The 16,975-nt window shown below is 41.0% G+C and overlaps 1 protein-coding gene across 1 annotated transcript in view; it reads left to right on the top strand.

Moving 5' to 3' along the window:
• Positions 1–16,975, top strand: part of ltk (leukocyte receptor tyrosine kinase) — a 147,064-nt gene that overhangs the window by 99,446 nt on the left and 30,643 nt on the right. Inside the window, exons 10-14 of the mRNA XM_063007916.1 lie at positions 3,781–3,930; positions 6,349–6,449; positions 7,232–7,389; positions 7,528–7,622; positions 15,003–15,095. Of these exons, the coding sequence (XP_062863986.1) occupies positions 3,781–3,930; positions 6,349–6,449; positions 7,232–7,389; positions 7,528–7,622; positions 15,003–15,095 (597 nt within the window). The remainder of the gene's footprint in view (positions 1–3,780; positions 3,931–6,348; positions 6,450–7,231; positions 7,390–7,527; positions 7,623–15,002; positions 15,096–16,975) is intronic.

Here is a 16,975-nt window from a genome sequence, read left to right as displayed (position 1 = left end):
TTCCAGTTTCATATTCACCTTTCATGTTCTTTTTGTTCATCTCCCCCCCCATTTTCTTCCCTAATCTAGTCATATCCAATTACCCTGATTCTGTTACTATACCCCTCTACCAATACTACCCTCTACTGCTTACTGAGGAGCTTCGCAACTAACACACGCGACACATGCGCAGTACCAACTACAGCTTTTCACCTGCACGAGGCGAGTTCATATGCGGATCAGATTTGTGTACGGAGAGCCACATCCTGCTCTACATTAGGTCTACATGGAGGTCTACATCCCTTGACTCAGTCAGCCAGCAGAGGTCATAATTGCACCAGTTATGAGAAACCCTGGTCCGACTTTCCCACCCTGTGAACAACAGCCAATCGTTGTTCATGTAGCCGCCCAGCCCAGCCGGATGGCAGAGCTGAGATTCGATACGATGCATTCGAAATCCCAGCTCTGGTGTGCTAGCGTGTTGAAATCGTTTAGAGGGGAAAATAACAATACAATCTTAAATAATGTGGTTACATAAGTGTTCACATCCTCGTATAATTTGGTATTTGACTGTGTTCAGAAAACAATCGCGTTCAAACTCAAGCAGTTAGTAGTATAGAGTTTTTACAGGGTTATTAAGCCACATAACTGTAGGTCCCAAAAAAAATCTGATGTAATACTATTCCAATAGTATTATTATATGCTCATATTCAGTTTGCTATTTCATTAGTGTGATTCGTTTTAATAGATGTTAACTGCATGTGGTCAGATGTTGGATAGATGGCTGTTATACTAGCATTTTACACTAAACCTCATGTTTAGTCAGACATTAGTTTGGTTTGCTCTTGATTGTTGAAGTGAGTGGTATCACCATGGTGAGATCTAAAGAGCTCTCTGAGGCCTTCAGAAAGATTGTTGTGGATGCATATGTGTCTGGGAAGAGATTTAAAATGATCTCAAAACAATTAGAAATCAGCCATTCCACTGTCCGGAAAATCATTTACAAGTGGTGAACATTTAAAACTGCAAACATGGCCAGGTCAGGCCTTCTTAGCAAGTTCAGCCCAAGAGCAGACCGCAGTCTCCAATAGAAGTCTCCAATAATCCTACAATGTCATTACAAGACCTACAGGTAGCTCTTACCACAGTTGATAGCAAGGTACATGCATCTACCATAAGAAAGAGACTGCACAAGTTTGATTTTCATGGGAGGTGTGCAAGAAGGAAACCCTTGCTGGGTAGGAATAAAGTTTACCAGAGAACACCTAGACAAAGACCAGGAATTCTGGAACAATGTGCTTCGGACAGATGAATCCAAAGTTGAATTATTTGGGCACAGTAACAGAAGACCAAACACAGCATTTAAGCACAAGAACCTCATACCAACTGTGAAACATGGAGGTGGAAATGTCATGTTTTGGGCCTGGCAAACTATCCATTATAGAATCCATGATGAATTCTTCACTGTATCAGAGAGTGCTTGAGGACAATGTAAGACCATCTGTCCAAAAACTGATGCTGAAGCGGACCATGCAGCATGACACTGACCCAAAACATTCCAGTAAATCCACCAAGGAATGGCCAAGTCAAAGCCCGGATCTTAATCCTATTGAGATGCTGTGGGGTGATTTGAAACGGGCTGTGCCTGCAAGAAACCCCTCAAACCTCACACAGCTGAAGAAATTCTGCATGGAGGAGTGGGAAAAACTTTCTCCCAGTCGATGTCAGAGACTGGTAGATGGTTATAGGAAACATCTAATCGAGGTTATTTCAGCCGAAGGGGGAAATACCAGCTATTAGGGTATAGGGTGTCCTAACTTTTTCCTCACGATAAATTTCCATTTTAGTTCATTACATTTTACAACTTGAGTTTAAAAGTGATTTTTAACAGTTTTTGTTTAGTTATATGAGCTCCATCTATTAATACTGTTTAAATGAAGCTCAATGTCCATATGTTTAAATATGTTCAAAAAGACAAAGGTTCTCATGGGGTGTCCTAACTTTTTCACATGACTGTACACCCTTAGATTGCACCCTAATGGTCTGTATTTTTTGTAAAAACACATTTTCTCTGCATTGGACTTTGCTCAAGATCTGGTACTTTGTTCAGCATTCATCGAATAGATTTATAACCCTTTAAACATGACAAGAAAATGTTTTACATCATCGTTCACATTTTCATTGTTGTCATAGATGAACTTTAGACACTGAGCTCATGGAAAAGAAGAGCACAGAATCATCATCTCAGTGAAGGAGCAACTACAGGTCTTGCAAGATTCTACCCCAACTCAGGACCCGCACTAAGCTCAGTCATAATTAACTTCAGACTTCACATTAAAAAGTCCTGGCAATTTCTCTGGGAACTGTCATACCTTTCCAACAGCGCAACTTGATGATAGCCAGACATCACCTCTGTGCACAGTGTACTGTAAAATGTGCTATTTATTTCACTTAGCCATAGTTTACCCCAGTTTCAAGAGTTCCCTTATGCTGTTTCTTAAAATATATAATGGCAGTGTTTTAATTATTTATGCAATTTAGCATTTGTTTGATGAAATCAGCTGCTAACAATAAAAAAAATAGCTTTGACTAAAGAGAATGCTCTAACCTTACATACCAGAGCAATTTAAAGAAAAACTTATGCGTAAAACACCTGTTGCAAAGGGGTGAGACATCGCAAATGAAAATCACAGGCAAGTATGTTCATTATACGCTTATCAGCCATAACATTAAAACCACCTTGTTTCTACACTCACTGTCCATTTTATCAGCTTCACTTACCATATAGAAGCACTTTGTAGTTCTACAATTACTGACTGTAGTCCATCTGTTTCTTTACATACCTTTTTAGCCTGCTTTCACACTGTTCTTTATTGGTCAGGATCCCCACAGGACCACCTCAGAGCAGGTATTATTTAGGTGGTGGATCATTCTCAGCACTGTAGTGACACTGACATGGTGGGGGTGTGTTAGTGTGTGTTGTGCTGGTATGAGTGGATCAGACACAGCAGCGCTGCTGGAGTTTTTAAATACTGTGTCCACTCACTGTCCACTCTATTAGACACTCTTACCTAGTTGGTCCACCTTGTAGATGTAAAGTCAGAGACTGTCAGAGATCTGTTGCTGCTGTTTGAGTTGGTCATCATCTAGACCTTCATCAGTGGTCACAGGAAGCTGCCCACGGGGCAGGATATTTTTGGTTGGTGGACTTTTCTCAATCTAGCAGTGACAGCATTGCTGTGTCTTATCAACTCATACCAGTATAACACGCACTAACACACCACCACCAAGTCAGTGTCACTGCAGTGCTGAGAATGACCCACCACCCAAATAAAACCTATTCTGTACTGGTCCTGGGGAAGTCCTGACCATTGAAGAACAGCATGAAAGAGGGCTAACAAAGCATGCAGAGAAATGGATGGACTACAGTCAGTAATTGTAGAACTACAAAGTGCTTCTATATGGTAAGTGGATCTGATAAAATGGACAGTGGATGTAGAAACAAGGAGGTGGTTTTAATGTTATGGCTGATCAGTGTAAGTGTTCACACTTCTTTCAGCTGCCAATGAACTGGAAAGCCTTCTATCATTTTCAGACATACTCCTCCATCTTAACGTCTTGTCCCATTTACTCACTGTAAACATGGAGAGTAAATTAAATGTAATTGATTGTGTGTGATTACTGACACAGAAATTGTAGGTTAAATGAATTGATTTTACAGTATTGATAAGTATTTACTTTATTTATTTGAAAAGGTTTGAATACAATTTAAAACAATATGTCTATTATTTGTTGTTGTAGATAAGTTGCCATTGGGTTCATATTGTTCATTTGAGTCTGGTACCTGTGGGTGGTCAGTTTCTGATAGACAGTCGTCTTGGATGCTGTCAAGTGGAGAACAGCTTGCTGAAAGTGCTGACCTTTTAGGAACAACACTTCAAAACACACAAGGTAAACACAGTCATTTATACAGTACATTTGCTCTGCCTGATGCCTAATTGGGGTTTTATCAGTTTTACTACTTTTAATGAGCTTTGTTCTTGTTGGCCTCTTGCTTAAGTGTTGATGCATTCCAACATAAGCCTTAAAGTTATGGGTGCACAAATTTCAGTCCCGAAATCTTAACAGGTTGATGATTTTGTGCTCCAATATGCCTGTTAGACCTGTTGAGAAGATGGTGAGATTAATCAGGCATTTCAGAAATCACCAATCTATGATCAAGCAGGATGTATAATACAGAGCACAGACCTCAAAACAGCTTAAAACCACAAAAAACACAACACCAAGCCGTGATCGCATTTCATAAATGTAAAAAAAAAATCTGTTTTTCATTTAATATCTTACGTTTTATGGCCTGTGTGAACACTTTTTTAGTTGTTGAAAATGAATATTCTATTTTAGAAAGTTGCTTTTCACATGCTTTTCATACAAGGTCTTAAAGGGGGATTTTTTAAAAACAAAAAACATATTTCTCAGATTTCATTTTCATGTGAACATGAACTTGGAAATATGTGCTTTCAATTAAATAATACGTTTTCCAAATACATTATATAGATACCAAGTAAAATTAGACTTTGCTGCATGCAGCATAGCCATTTAAATTTGACTGACTGGCTTGTGTCCAACATTTTAGCTACACATGTTAACATGCTTTGTCATCTCCGGGGGTTTTCTTTAGGCATGTTCCCTTTTTCTCCCGATTTTTAGCGTGTCCAATCTTTTTTACCCAATTGCGTTATGGTTCTTCTCTACTGGTGCTGACCCCCACCCCACTTGAGGGAGTGAACTGACACACGCCCCCTCCCGACACTTTTCACCTGCATGAGGCGAGTTCATATGCGGATCAGCCTTGTGCATGGAGAGCCACACCCTGATAAACGCATTATTCCTCTACTCTGTGCAGCCGCCATCTGTCAGCCAGCAGAGGTCGTAATTGCGGTTATGAGGTCCCTATCCGGCTTCCTAGCTGGATGAACAACAGCCAAACATTGTTTATATAGCCCCCCAGCCCAGCTGGATCGATATGATGTATTCGAAATCCCAGCTCTGGTGTGCTAGCATATTTTACAGCTCTGGTTTTTGAAAAACAGAAATAGCTTTGCTTGTTTTGGCATCTCCGATGGTTAAACTTATGTACTGTATAATCCATATTTATTGTTAAAAAATCTGCTTCTACCAAGAAACACTATGCACAAGGCCGGAATATCCTGGACAGGGCGGCAGTTTGCACTAAACATAGAATAGAAGAAATGAAAAATATAAATAATAGACACATACAAATAGAATAATGTAGACAGTGATGATAACTAAACAATATTTATTGTGTTCATATTTCATAATTCACAACAAAAGCACTGATGTAACCTTAACAAGCAAAAATAAATAAATAAATAAGGCAATAAGCCAAAAGGTTGTGTTTTGTGTCACGAAAAAGCAGTTCTGATGCAGAACTGTTAAATCCACTCTTTAGCTATTCACGATAATGTGGGCAGCAACCTGGGTTTTGGTTTCCAGGTGGAGTGATCCGGGTCCTTTCTCTGTGGAGTTTAGACATGCAGTCAGGTTAATTGGAGATGCTAAAATCACCTAGGTGTGTGTGTTTGAATGTGTGTGTGTTTGATTGCCCTGTGATAGACTGGTGACCTGTCTGGGGTGTTTCCTACCCTTCGCCCAATGTATTGAACCCACTACAAATTTAATTAGGATGAGATGATGGTAAAATAGACAGTAAATGAATGTATAGTCATTAAGTCTCGTTTGTTTCTTATTGCATTTATAAATGGCGACAGTTATATATTTAAAGTAACATTTATAGTACACCATTCTTCCACCAATGTAGTTTCTTGATAAGAGCTCAATGTAAAGTATGATTGCTAGGCAAAATAACAGCTAAAGTATACTCTATCCTTCAACAAAACAGCTGATCAGAGTTTCTGTATTTTTCACTGTTACTTCACGTGGCTCAGTCAGTCAGATCTTAGAACCAAAACTATCCATTTAATAAATAAATAATATCTGTGATGATGACGGTAATGAGCCCAACATGCGGTAAGCATTACATAACCACTTTATTGTGGTAATATGGTTAGTCAGTCTTAGTGCCTAGTCTCTTTTATATTGTAAAACTTGATCGCCAACCCTGGTAGGACTAGAAACTTTTTCCCTCTTTGGGGATAATGGCTCTCACTGTGGTTTGGTGGAGTTCTATGGTCTTGAAAAATACATATTTGTGGCTTTTAAGAGCATACCATTGTTATTCTGTAGAAACTTTAGCCGATTGCTTAACTTTATTGTTAGTCTGAAAAATACAAATAAGCTCGTAAATAGTGAAGTAATTCCAATATGCTTTAATGTCTGTTCTCTTCTTAGGTCACTTCCTGTTTTTCAAGGTCAGAGAAAATGCAAATGACAATGAAGCATTTATTTACAGTCCAGCTCTTCCTTCAACTCTATCGAGCCGAGACTGTCAGGTGAGCATTCTGAAACGTTTACTTGGTCAGAACGGTACTGAATTTTTTCATAATGCTGCATTCAAATTGTTTACCTTCCGCTAAGGCTTTTACATTTACATTTTCAGCATTTAGCAGACGCTCTTATCCAGAGCGACTTACAGAAGTGCTTCCATAGCAAACATTTCATTACTCTAGTTTAAGTAAACAACAGTTTAAGAACACAAATCTGCTGAAACCCATTTTCATTTTTTTTAATGAAATGAAAAAGAGCGTTAATTAGTAAGTAAGTACAAGTCAGCTTAAGTGTTTAGTAAAGAGGTGGGTTTTTAATCATTTTTTAAAGACCGCGAGAGACTCAGATGTTCGGACAGACAGAGGAAGTTTGTTCCACCATTTGGGTGCCAGAACAGACAAGAGCCTTGATGCTTGTCTTCCTTTAGTCTTGGGTGGAGGATCAAGTCGAGCGAGACTAGTGGCTCGGAGGTTGCGCGGTACAGAGCGGTACAGAGCGGGGTTTTACTACACTGCGTTTTGCTGTTTCGGCCTAATTTGTTTCTGTTCTATGGTCAATACTTTTACTAATAGTTCTGAACCCTAATGGCTGTTTTGGACAGCAATAAATGACCTTAGACTTTCAAGTCAATTTAATTTGATCTTTTAGGTTCTACAAATCAGAGGTAATTTGCTCTAAACTGTGGGCTGTTGTAATGGATGATGCATCCTGGGTCAATTTTTGTTTCTGAAAACTATTTTCATTTTTGTTCTGTCTTTAATCCATTGCTAATGTTTTCTTTGTGTAGCTGCACTTCTCCTTGTATCTGTATGGGGATTTTAATGGCACTGTGGTGCTGTCAGTAGTCGAGAACTTGACATCAGTGACTCCTTTAATCTGGCGGACTGGACAGTGGAAGGATGACTGGCAAACTGTCACTTTACAGATCAAAGAGCTTTTGAACGGGTAATTAAATTTTACAGCAAAAATAAACCCATAAAATTGAGCTGACTTAATTGGTAATTGAGGTAATTGCTTGAATTGACATTTGTGCTGAGCTTTGGTCCTCATCCTTTGGTGCTTTATTATTTGTTTTGCCTGCAGTTTCCGTCTGAAAGTTCATGCTCGGTGGAATGAGGGCTCACAGGCAGACATCGCAGTGGATGACATTTCTTTAAGTGCTGCGTGTTTTGACACAGGTGAACTTTTGCTGACCCGCACACTCAAGCAGCCAAATGTACAACCCCAAATCAGAAAAAGTTGGGACAGTATGGAAAAAGCAAATAAAATAAAAATGCAGTGTTCCTTACATTTACTTTGACTTTTTTTTGATTGCAGATTGCAGTTATCTGCTCAACTTGATTTCATTTATTAATAAACCTCTATTCCTTCATTTCAGGCCTGCAACATATACCAAAAAAGTTGGAATGGGGGCAATTTAACGCTAGTAATGAGGTGAAAAAACTAAATAATAATGTGATTTCAAACAGGTGATGTCAACAGGTTTGTCAACAAATGTGTGAGAAAATGATTGAAATGTTTAAAAACAATGTACCTCAAAGAAAGATGGGAAGGGATTTGCATATTTCTCCCTCTACAATACAGAGTTACATGCACAAATGCCAAAAACTTCCCTTAAAACTTGCCTTAAAACTTCACTGTGCCAAAAAGAACCCGTATGTTAACCATGTCCAGAAGCAGTGTCGACTTATCTGGGCTTGGAGGAATCTAGGATGGACCATCACACAGTGAAAACGTGTATTGTGGTCAGATGAATCAGCATTCCAGGTCTTTTTTGGAAAAAATGGACGCCGTGTGCTTCGGACCAAAGACGAAAAGAACCATCCAGACTGTTATCAGCAAGTCCAAAAGCCAGGGTCTGTCATGGTATGGAACTGTGTCAGTGCCCTTGGCAAAGGTCGTTTACACTTCTGTGATGGCATCATTAATGCAGAAAAGTACATTGAGATCTAAGAGCAACAAGACGTCATCTTTTCCAGGGACGTGCATGCATTTTTCAACAAGACAATGCAAAACCACATGCTGCACACATTACAAAGGCATGGAAGTGGAACAAGAGGGTACGAGTACTGGACTGGCCTGCCTGCCTGCAGTCCTGATCTGTCCCAAATAGAGAATGTGTGGAGAATTTTTAAACGAAAAATGCAGCAATGAACCAGTACTGTTGCACATCTTAAGAATTTGCAGTAAGAACGGGACAAAATAAAACCGAAACACTAAATCACTTGGTCTCCTCAGTGCCAAAACGTCTTTTAAGTTTGGTGAAAAGGAATGGCAACATTACAAAGTAATAAATACTGCCCCAACTTTTTTTGGAATGTGTTGCAGGCCTGAAATGCAGGAATGGATGTTTATTAATAAATGAAATGAAGTTGAGCGATAAAACATGAAATATCCTGCCTGCAATCAAATAAAAGTCAAAGTAAATGTAAGAAACTCTGTTTTTTATTATTTGCATTTTCCATGCTGTCCCAACTTTTTCTGATTTGGGGTTGTACAAATATACCTGTACATCAATATTACATGTATGTCGAGAACAAATTGCTGTTTGTGTATTTAGTAGTGAGTCTCAGACACCTAGAGGTGCAACTAAAAGCATTTAGTCCCATAAAAGCTGTTATAGTGGTGTGTATATAATTCAATTAATTTTTATTTTAAAAAATGCATTATTATTTAACTCTCAGCCTCAGTACTTTGAACATTCTTTAGTCTTGATCACTTTAATAAGTGATTTTGGTACGTGCTAACAAGCTTCAGGCGCCTCTCTTGTGGACTCTTTGCCCTTTCTTCTCACGCAAAAGCTTCCAGCTCATTAAGGTTTGATGACTATCATGCTGCGACTGCTTTCTTTAAATCTCAGACTGAGAAGGCCACTCCAGGATATTCCAGGACTGATTCCATAACCAAGCTTTAGCTGACTTGGAAATGTGCCTGCGATTGTTGTCTTGCTGGAAAATGTAATTATGACCAAGGTTTAGTTTTACCACAGAAGGCGAAACATTACTCTTTAAAAAAACCTTTGTATGCCGCTCAGGTGGAGCAGCGGTAAAATACGCTAGCACATCAAATCGCATCTCAGCTCTGCCATCCGGCTGGGTGGTTTTATGAACAACGTTTGGTGGTTGTTCATCCAGGAAAGGGAGCCGGATAGAGACCTCATAACTGATGCAATTACGACCTCTTCTGGCTGATTGATGGTTTCTGCTCAGAGAGGAACAATGTTGATCAGGGTGTGGCTGTCCATGCACAAGGCTGACCAGCATTTGAATTCGCCTCATGCAGGTAAAAAGATGCAGTCGGGTACTGCTCACGTGTCGGAGGGTGTGTGTGTCAGTTTGCTCTCTTCAATCAGGGGCAGGGGTCAGCACCAGTAGAGAGGAAGCATTATGCAATTGGGTAAAAATTAGACACACTAAAATAAATCAGGAGAAAAAAGGGAGAAAATGCATAAAAAAAACCCTTTGTATTTCTGTGAATCTATGATTTCAGTCACATGGTCAGACTGTCAGTTCCTGCAGCAGAATAACATCTCTACATCATCACTGACCCATCACTGTGCTCAAAAGTGTGGATAGTATTCCTTTGGTCTTTTTTGTGCCAGACAAATCACTGATCCATATGGACAAACAGTACCAGTATTATTTGTCACCTTATTGAACTGTGTCCGAAAACTCAGGTCTTTCCAGATTCTGGCATATTCCAGTTGGCGCTTAGTTGGCGCTTGTGCTTTGGTCAAGTTTGGGGTGTGTTGTGGTGTCCAGCCATGAAGTCTTTGGTCATTAAGTGATCTTATGTTGCTACCGACACATTTGTCAGCCCTAATCAGGTCATCCTGTAAGTCTTTTGCAGTTAAAGGAAGGGGGAAAGGGTGAGTTGGTTGCAGGTGAGGGTATCATGATAAGTTAATACACAAAACAACAAACCACTGCACACCTTTGTGCCCTCAGATAGCATTGCATGAGATAAATACAGCAAAATGGGCTTTAGACGAGGGTTCTTCAAAAAGTTTCAGCACATTTTTAAACTCTATTAAAAATTACATCACAGTAATTAAGGGACACAAGACCAGAGACAAGTGTAGTGTTGGCCAGTACATGGTACTGAGTAAATGCGAGTAAAAGTGAGGTAAAAAACATATTCTTATATACAGTTAGCAGCGTAATGTTTTTATAGCAGCAGAGATGTAAAAAGAGTTTGAGTTTATGTGTGTGTGCGTTTCTGTATGTGTGTGTTTGTTTGTAGTGTGCGTATGATTAAGTGTTGGTGTGTTTGTGTGCATGTGTGAGTGTGTTTGTAGTGTGCGTATGGTTAAGTGTTGGTGGGTGGGTGTGTGTGCATGTGTGAGTGTGTTTGTAGTGTGTGTATGATTTAGTGTTGTGTGTGTGTGTGCATGTGTGAGTGTTTGTAGTGTGCGTATGGTTTAGTGTGGTGTGTGTGCGCATGTGTGTTTGTGTGTGTGTTTCTGTATGTGTGTTTGTAGTGTGCATATGATTTAGTGTTGGTATGTGTGTGTGTGCATGTGTGAGTGTGTTTGTAGTGTGTATGATTTAGTGTTAGTGTATGTGTCTGTGTGTTCGTGTGTGTGTGTGTTTGTAGTGTGTGTGATTTAGTGTTAGTGTTTGTGTCTGTGTGTGCATGTGTGTGTGTAGTTTGTGTTTGATTTAGTGTTGGTGTGTGTGTGCGCGTTGGTGTTTGTTGTGTGCTTATGATTTAGTTTTAGTGTATGTGTCTGTGTGTGAGTGTAGTGTGTGTATGATTTAGTGTTGGTGTGTGTGTGCATGTGTGAGTGTGTTTGTAGTGTGCGTATGATTTAGTGTTAGTGTGTGTGTGTGCATGTGTGTGTTTGTAGTGTGCGTATGATTTAGTGTTAGTGTATGTGTCTGTGTGTGCATGTGTGTGTTTGTAGTGTGCGTATGATTTAGTGTTAGTGTATGTGTCTGTGTGTGCATGTGTGAGTGTGTTTGTAGTGTGCGTATGATTTAGTGTTAGTGTATAAGAGAGATAAGAGATAAGATAAACCTTTATTAGTCCCACAGTGGGGAAATTTACAGTGTTGCAGCAGCGAAGGGACAGTAAAGCACTCAGTACAAAAAATAGACAATAAAAAAGTACAGTGTATAACAATAATAATAAGAAAAAGTCAGAAAAACTCTGAAAAAACAAAATATTTACAAATAATTGCACATGGGAAAAAATATTGCACATATTGCACATTGTAATAATTACACATGGGGAAAAAGTTGCACATTGTTCTGAATAATGAATGATTTAAAGTGTGTGTGATCTGCCTGGAGCAGTGCTGGTTATACAGTCTAACAGCAGCAGGAAGGAAGGACCTGCGATACCGCTCCTTCCCACATTTGGGTTGAAGCAGCCGGTCACTGAAGGAGCTGCCCAGTGCTGCAAGAGTCTCGTGCATGGGGTGGGAGTCGTTCTCCAGCATGGATGCCAGCTTGGCTAACATCCTTCTGTCTCCCACCACCTGCACTGGGTCTAAGGGGCTCCCCAGGACAGAGCCGGCCCTCTTGATAAGTTTGTTCAGTCTCTTCCTGTCCGCTGCCCCAGCATACCACTCCATAAAAGATGGCTGATGCCACCACTGTATCAAAAAAAGTCCTCAGGAGTGCCCCCTGCACTCCAAATGACCTCAGTCTCCTGAGTAGGTAGAGTCTGCTCTGACCTTTTTTATAAAGTGCAGTAGTGTTAACTGACCAGTCCAGTTTGTTGTTTAGATGAACACCCAGGTACTTATAAGAGTCCACTCTCTCAATGTCCATTCCCTGGATGTTCACCGGTGGCAAGGTGGGTCTGCACCTGCGGAAATCCACCACCAGTTCTTTGGTCTTCCCCACGTTTAACTGGAGGTGATTCTGCAGACACCAGTCCACAAGGTCCTGGATCAGTTCTCTGTACTCGCTTCCTCGTCATTGTTTATGAGTCCGACAATCGCTGAGTCATCAGAGAACTTCTGGAGGTGACAGTCCGGTGAGCTGTACATGAAGTCAGCCGTGTACAGGGTGAAGAGGAAAGGTGCCAAGACCGTTCTCTGAGGGGCCCCTGTGCTGCTGACCACCATATCAGAGACACAGTCCCGTGCCCTCACATACTGTGGTCGGTTGGTGAGGTAGTCCAGTATCCAGTTGGACAGGTGACAGTCCACTCCAACATGATCCAGTTTGTCCTACAGGAGCCCCGGCCGTATGGTGTTAAAAGCACTGGAGAAATCGAAGAAGGTGATTCTCACAGTGCTCCCAGGTTTCTCCAGGTGAGCAAGAGCTCTGTGTAGCAGATAAATTATGGCATCATCCACCCCAACGCCAGGCTGGTAAGCAAACTGAAGAGGGTCCATGGATGGGCTCACCAGAGGGCGGAGATGGGTAAGAACCAGCCTCTCCAGTGATTTCATCAAATGTGAAGGTCAGTGCCACCGGTCTGTAGCTGTTGAGGTCCTTTGGATGCTGTGTTTTCGGCACAGGTACCACACAAGATGTTTTTCACAGCTGTGGTACTCTTCCTAGCTTCAGACTCAAGTTGAACATGTGCTTGACTACCCCGTACAGCTGATCTGCACAGGACTTGAGGAGCCTGGCACTGATGGCATCTGGACCTGCAGCTTTCTTCACCTTGATTTTCCTCAGCTCATTCCTCACCTGGGTTGTTGTGAAGGACAGATTGGAGCATGGGGGCTGGGTGTTGGAGTGCGTGAATGGAAAGTTAAAGTTGCCAGCAGATGAACCAGTGGGGGGTGGTTGTGATAAGGACGTGAGTGTGAGAGACGACGGGGGAGGGCAGCAAGTTGGTGGTGCCACAGAAGGGGGATTCAGCCGTGATGTCTGTGTAGGGGGAGGGACAGGTGAGTGATCAAATATGTTGAAGAACAAATTGAGGTCGTTCACCCACTTCTGGTCCCCCACCACCTGGGAGTCGGGCTTCTTGTGGCCAGAGATGTTTTTTAGGCCTTTCCAAACTCCACTGACATTGTTCTGCTGTAGTTGTTCTTCCAGCTTTCTCCTGTAGCCAGCTTTCCCCTTCCTGATCTTCCTTCTCAGTTCTCTCTGCACAGCTTTCAGCTCATCCTTGTCGCCCAATATGAAGGCCCTCTTTTTCTTTTTTAGGAGAGCCTTTATGTCAAGGTTTATCCAAGGCTTATTGTTGGAGAAACACCGAACAGTCTTGGTAGGAACGGTGTTCTCCACACAGAAGTTGACATAATCCGTAATACAATGAGTAAGACTGTCAATGTCCTCCCCATTAGGGTCACACAGTTCTTCCCACACTGTTGTTTCAAAACAGTCCTTCAGAGCCTCTTCAGTCTCCTTAGACCATTTCTTCACTGTGCGGATGACTGCTGGTTCTCTGTGTACAAGGGGTTTGTACACAGGCAGAAGATGAACTAGATTGTGATCAGGTCTTCCAAGGGGAGGGAGAGGTGATGAGTTATAAGCCTCCTTTGTGTTGGCATAAAACAAGTCCAGTATTTTAATGTCTCTGGTGTGGCAGGTTACATATTGTGTGAAGGTGGACAGAGTGGTGTCTGTGTGTGCATGTGTGTGTTTGTAGTGTGCGTATGATGTAGTGTTAGTGTATGTGTCTGCATGTGTGAGTGTGTTTGTAGTGTGCGTATGATTTAGTGTTAGTGTATGTGTCTGCATGTGTGAGTGTGTTTGTAGTGTGTGTATGATGTAGTGTTAGTGTATGTGTCTGTGTGTGCATGTGTGTGTTTGTAGTGTGCGTATGATGTAGTGTTATTGTATGTGTCTGCATGTGTGAGTGTGTTTGTAGTGTGCGTATGATGTAGTGTTAGTGTATGTGTCTGCATGTGTGAGTGTGTTTGTAGTGTGCATATGATTTAGTGTTAGTGTATGTCTGTGTGCATGTGTAAGTGTGTTTGTAGTGTGTGTATGATGTAGTGTTAGTGTATGTGTCTGCATGTGTGAGTGTGTTTGTAGTGTGCGTATGATTGTGTTAGTGTGTGTGTCTGTGTGTGTGTGCATGTGTGAGTGTGTTTGTAGTGTGCATATGATTTAGTGTTAGTGTATGTGTCTGTGTGCATGTGTAAGTGTGTTTGTAGTGTGTGTATGATGTAGTGTTAGTGTATGTGTCTGCATGTGTGAGTGTGTTTGTAGTGTGCGTATGATTGTGTTAGTGTGTGTGTGTGTTCATGTGTGAGTGTGTTTGTATGAATGTATATACAGTATGTGTGAGTGTAATAGTTTTAGTGTGTATGTATGTGTCTGTGTCTGAGTCCATCAGTTCAGACTAGAGTTCAGGAGTCTGATAGCTTGTGGAATGAAGCTGTTGCACAGTGCGGTAGTGTTTGCCCGAATGCTGCGGTACCTTCTGCCAGATGGCAGGAGAGTAAAAAGTCCATGTGATGGGTGGGATAGATTCTCCACAATGCTGAGAGCTTTGTGGATACAGTGTTTGTTGTAAATGTCTGTTAAAGATGGAATAGTGCTTCAATAATTGAAAAGAGGTAGAAAATGTGTACAGTGGGCTATTATGTTATTAATTTTGTTTTTGTTTTCTTTCTCTTTTTTTCTTCTTGGTTTTAGAAGATCTAAGAGTGGGTCTACTAAGTCACGAACACAATTCGGAATCCAGTGATAAGTTGGACTTCTTGAGCCCACTTCCTGAGCCATCTGCATTGGGTATAGTGTTTTACTTAATTATTTGCATAATTTGCATAATTAAATGCCTTTACAGGAAAAATAACTTAAACTACTCAACATTCCATGGTTGTTGTTTAATTTTCTTCTTCATGATGCACCATACATCGATGAGGCATAACATTATGACCACTGACAGGTGAACTGAATAACACTGATTATCTTCATCACGGCACCTGTTAGTGGGTGGGATATATTAGGCAGCAGATGAACATTTTATTCTCAGAGTTGATGTGTTAGAAGCAGGAAAAATGGGCGAGCATAGGGATTTGAGCGAGTTTGACAAGGGCCAAATTGTGATGGCTAGATGACTGGGTCAGAGCATCTCCAAAACTGCAGCTCTTGTGGGGTGTTCCCGGTCTGTCCACCACCAAAAGTCCACCGCCTGTCCACCGCCGAAAGCACCAACACATGAGCATCAGAACTGGACCACGGAGCAATGGAAGAAGGTGGCCTGGTCTGATGAATCACGTTTTCTTTTACATCACGTGGATGGCCGAGTGTGTGTTCGTCGCTTACCTGGCAGTGTGATGCTCTGGGCAATGTTCTGCTGGGAAACCTTGGGTCCATGTGGATGTTACTTTGACACGTACCACCTACCTAAACATTGTTGCAGACCATGTACACCCTTTCATTGAAACGGTATTCCCTGATGGCTGTGGCCTTTTTTAGCAGGATAGTGTTCCCTGCCACAAAGCAAAAATGCTTCAGGAATGGTTTGAGAAGAACAACAACGAGTTTGAGGTGTTGACTTGGCCTCCAAATTCCCCAGATCTCAATCCAATCAAGCATCTGTGGAATGAGCTGGACAAACAAGTCCGATTCATGGAGACCCCACCTCGCAACTTACAGGAGTTACAGGATCTGCTGTTAACATCTTGGTGCCAGATAGCACAGCACACCTTCAGGGGTCTAGTGGAGTCCATGCCTTGACAGGTCAGGGCTGTTTTGTCAGCAAAAGGGGGGCCAACACAATATTAGGAAGGTGGTCATAATGTTATGTCTGATCTGTGTATATTTTCAATAGCAGACAGGTTTCTCAAATGATACCGCCTTCAGTCTTCATGGTCACATATATTCAGCAGCGGTTTCCATCTTTAGCCATTATGCACTAAGATTTCCCCTGATTTCTGAATTTTTTATGATATTATGAACTGCAGGTGGTGAAAGACCTAAATTCTTGACAGTCCTGTGCTGAGAAACATTGTCTTGAGGACTGACTGACAGTTCTCTCATAATATTTGTGACAACCATGATTCATACTTTTTTGCAAAGACTGAACCGTTGATGGATGCTTCTTTTATACTCAGTCCTGATGACCTCATGTGTTACCAGTTAAACTACTAATTGTGGAAGCTTCCAGAACAGTATTTCTTATATAATCTTAGTTTGATTGTGCCTCTGTACTAAATGTTTAAGTGTGTTGCAGGCGTCATATTCAATAGTTTTTTACCTACAATTAGGTTTGTCAGTGATAGCACTTTTTAGTTTTTATTGCAACAGTTGCATTTTTTTTGCCAAAAAGTAAAGCATTTATTTAACTGGTTTACTGAACTATCCCAGGTGTATGATAAAACATTCATGCGGTCTTCTGCAAACTGGAGGCATAAAATGAGCAGAACATTTATCTGTGTCTACAAGTCTTTTTTATGAGTATCTACAGTATATGTTTGTTGTGCTTTTGGGGTGATCTTTGCTGGATACATTTTTAGGGAGTATAACAGTATTGCTAATTATTTGTAAATCATTTGTCTCATTGTGATTTATACACACTTGGGTCTTCAGAAATAATTTGTAGCCCTTTTGTTTCAATGTTGGGACTTGTTTTGCTTAAATGAATATATTTTTTCTTGAGGGAGCAA

Source organism: Trichomycterus rosablanca, chromosome 13 (assembly GCF_030014385.1).
Source record: "Trichomycterus rosablanca isolate fTriRos1 chromosome 13, fTriRos1.hap1, whole genome shotgun sequence".
Classification (NCBI taxonomy): domain Eukaryota; kingdom Metazoa; phylum Chordata; class Actinopteri; order Siluriformes; family Trichomycteridae; genus Trichomycterus; species Trichomycterus rosablanca.
This window is presented reverse-complemented; position numbering and strand designations above follow the sequence as displayed.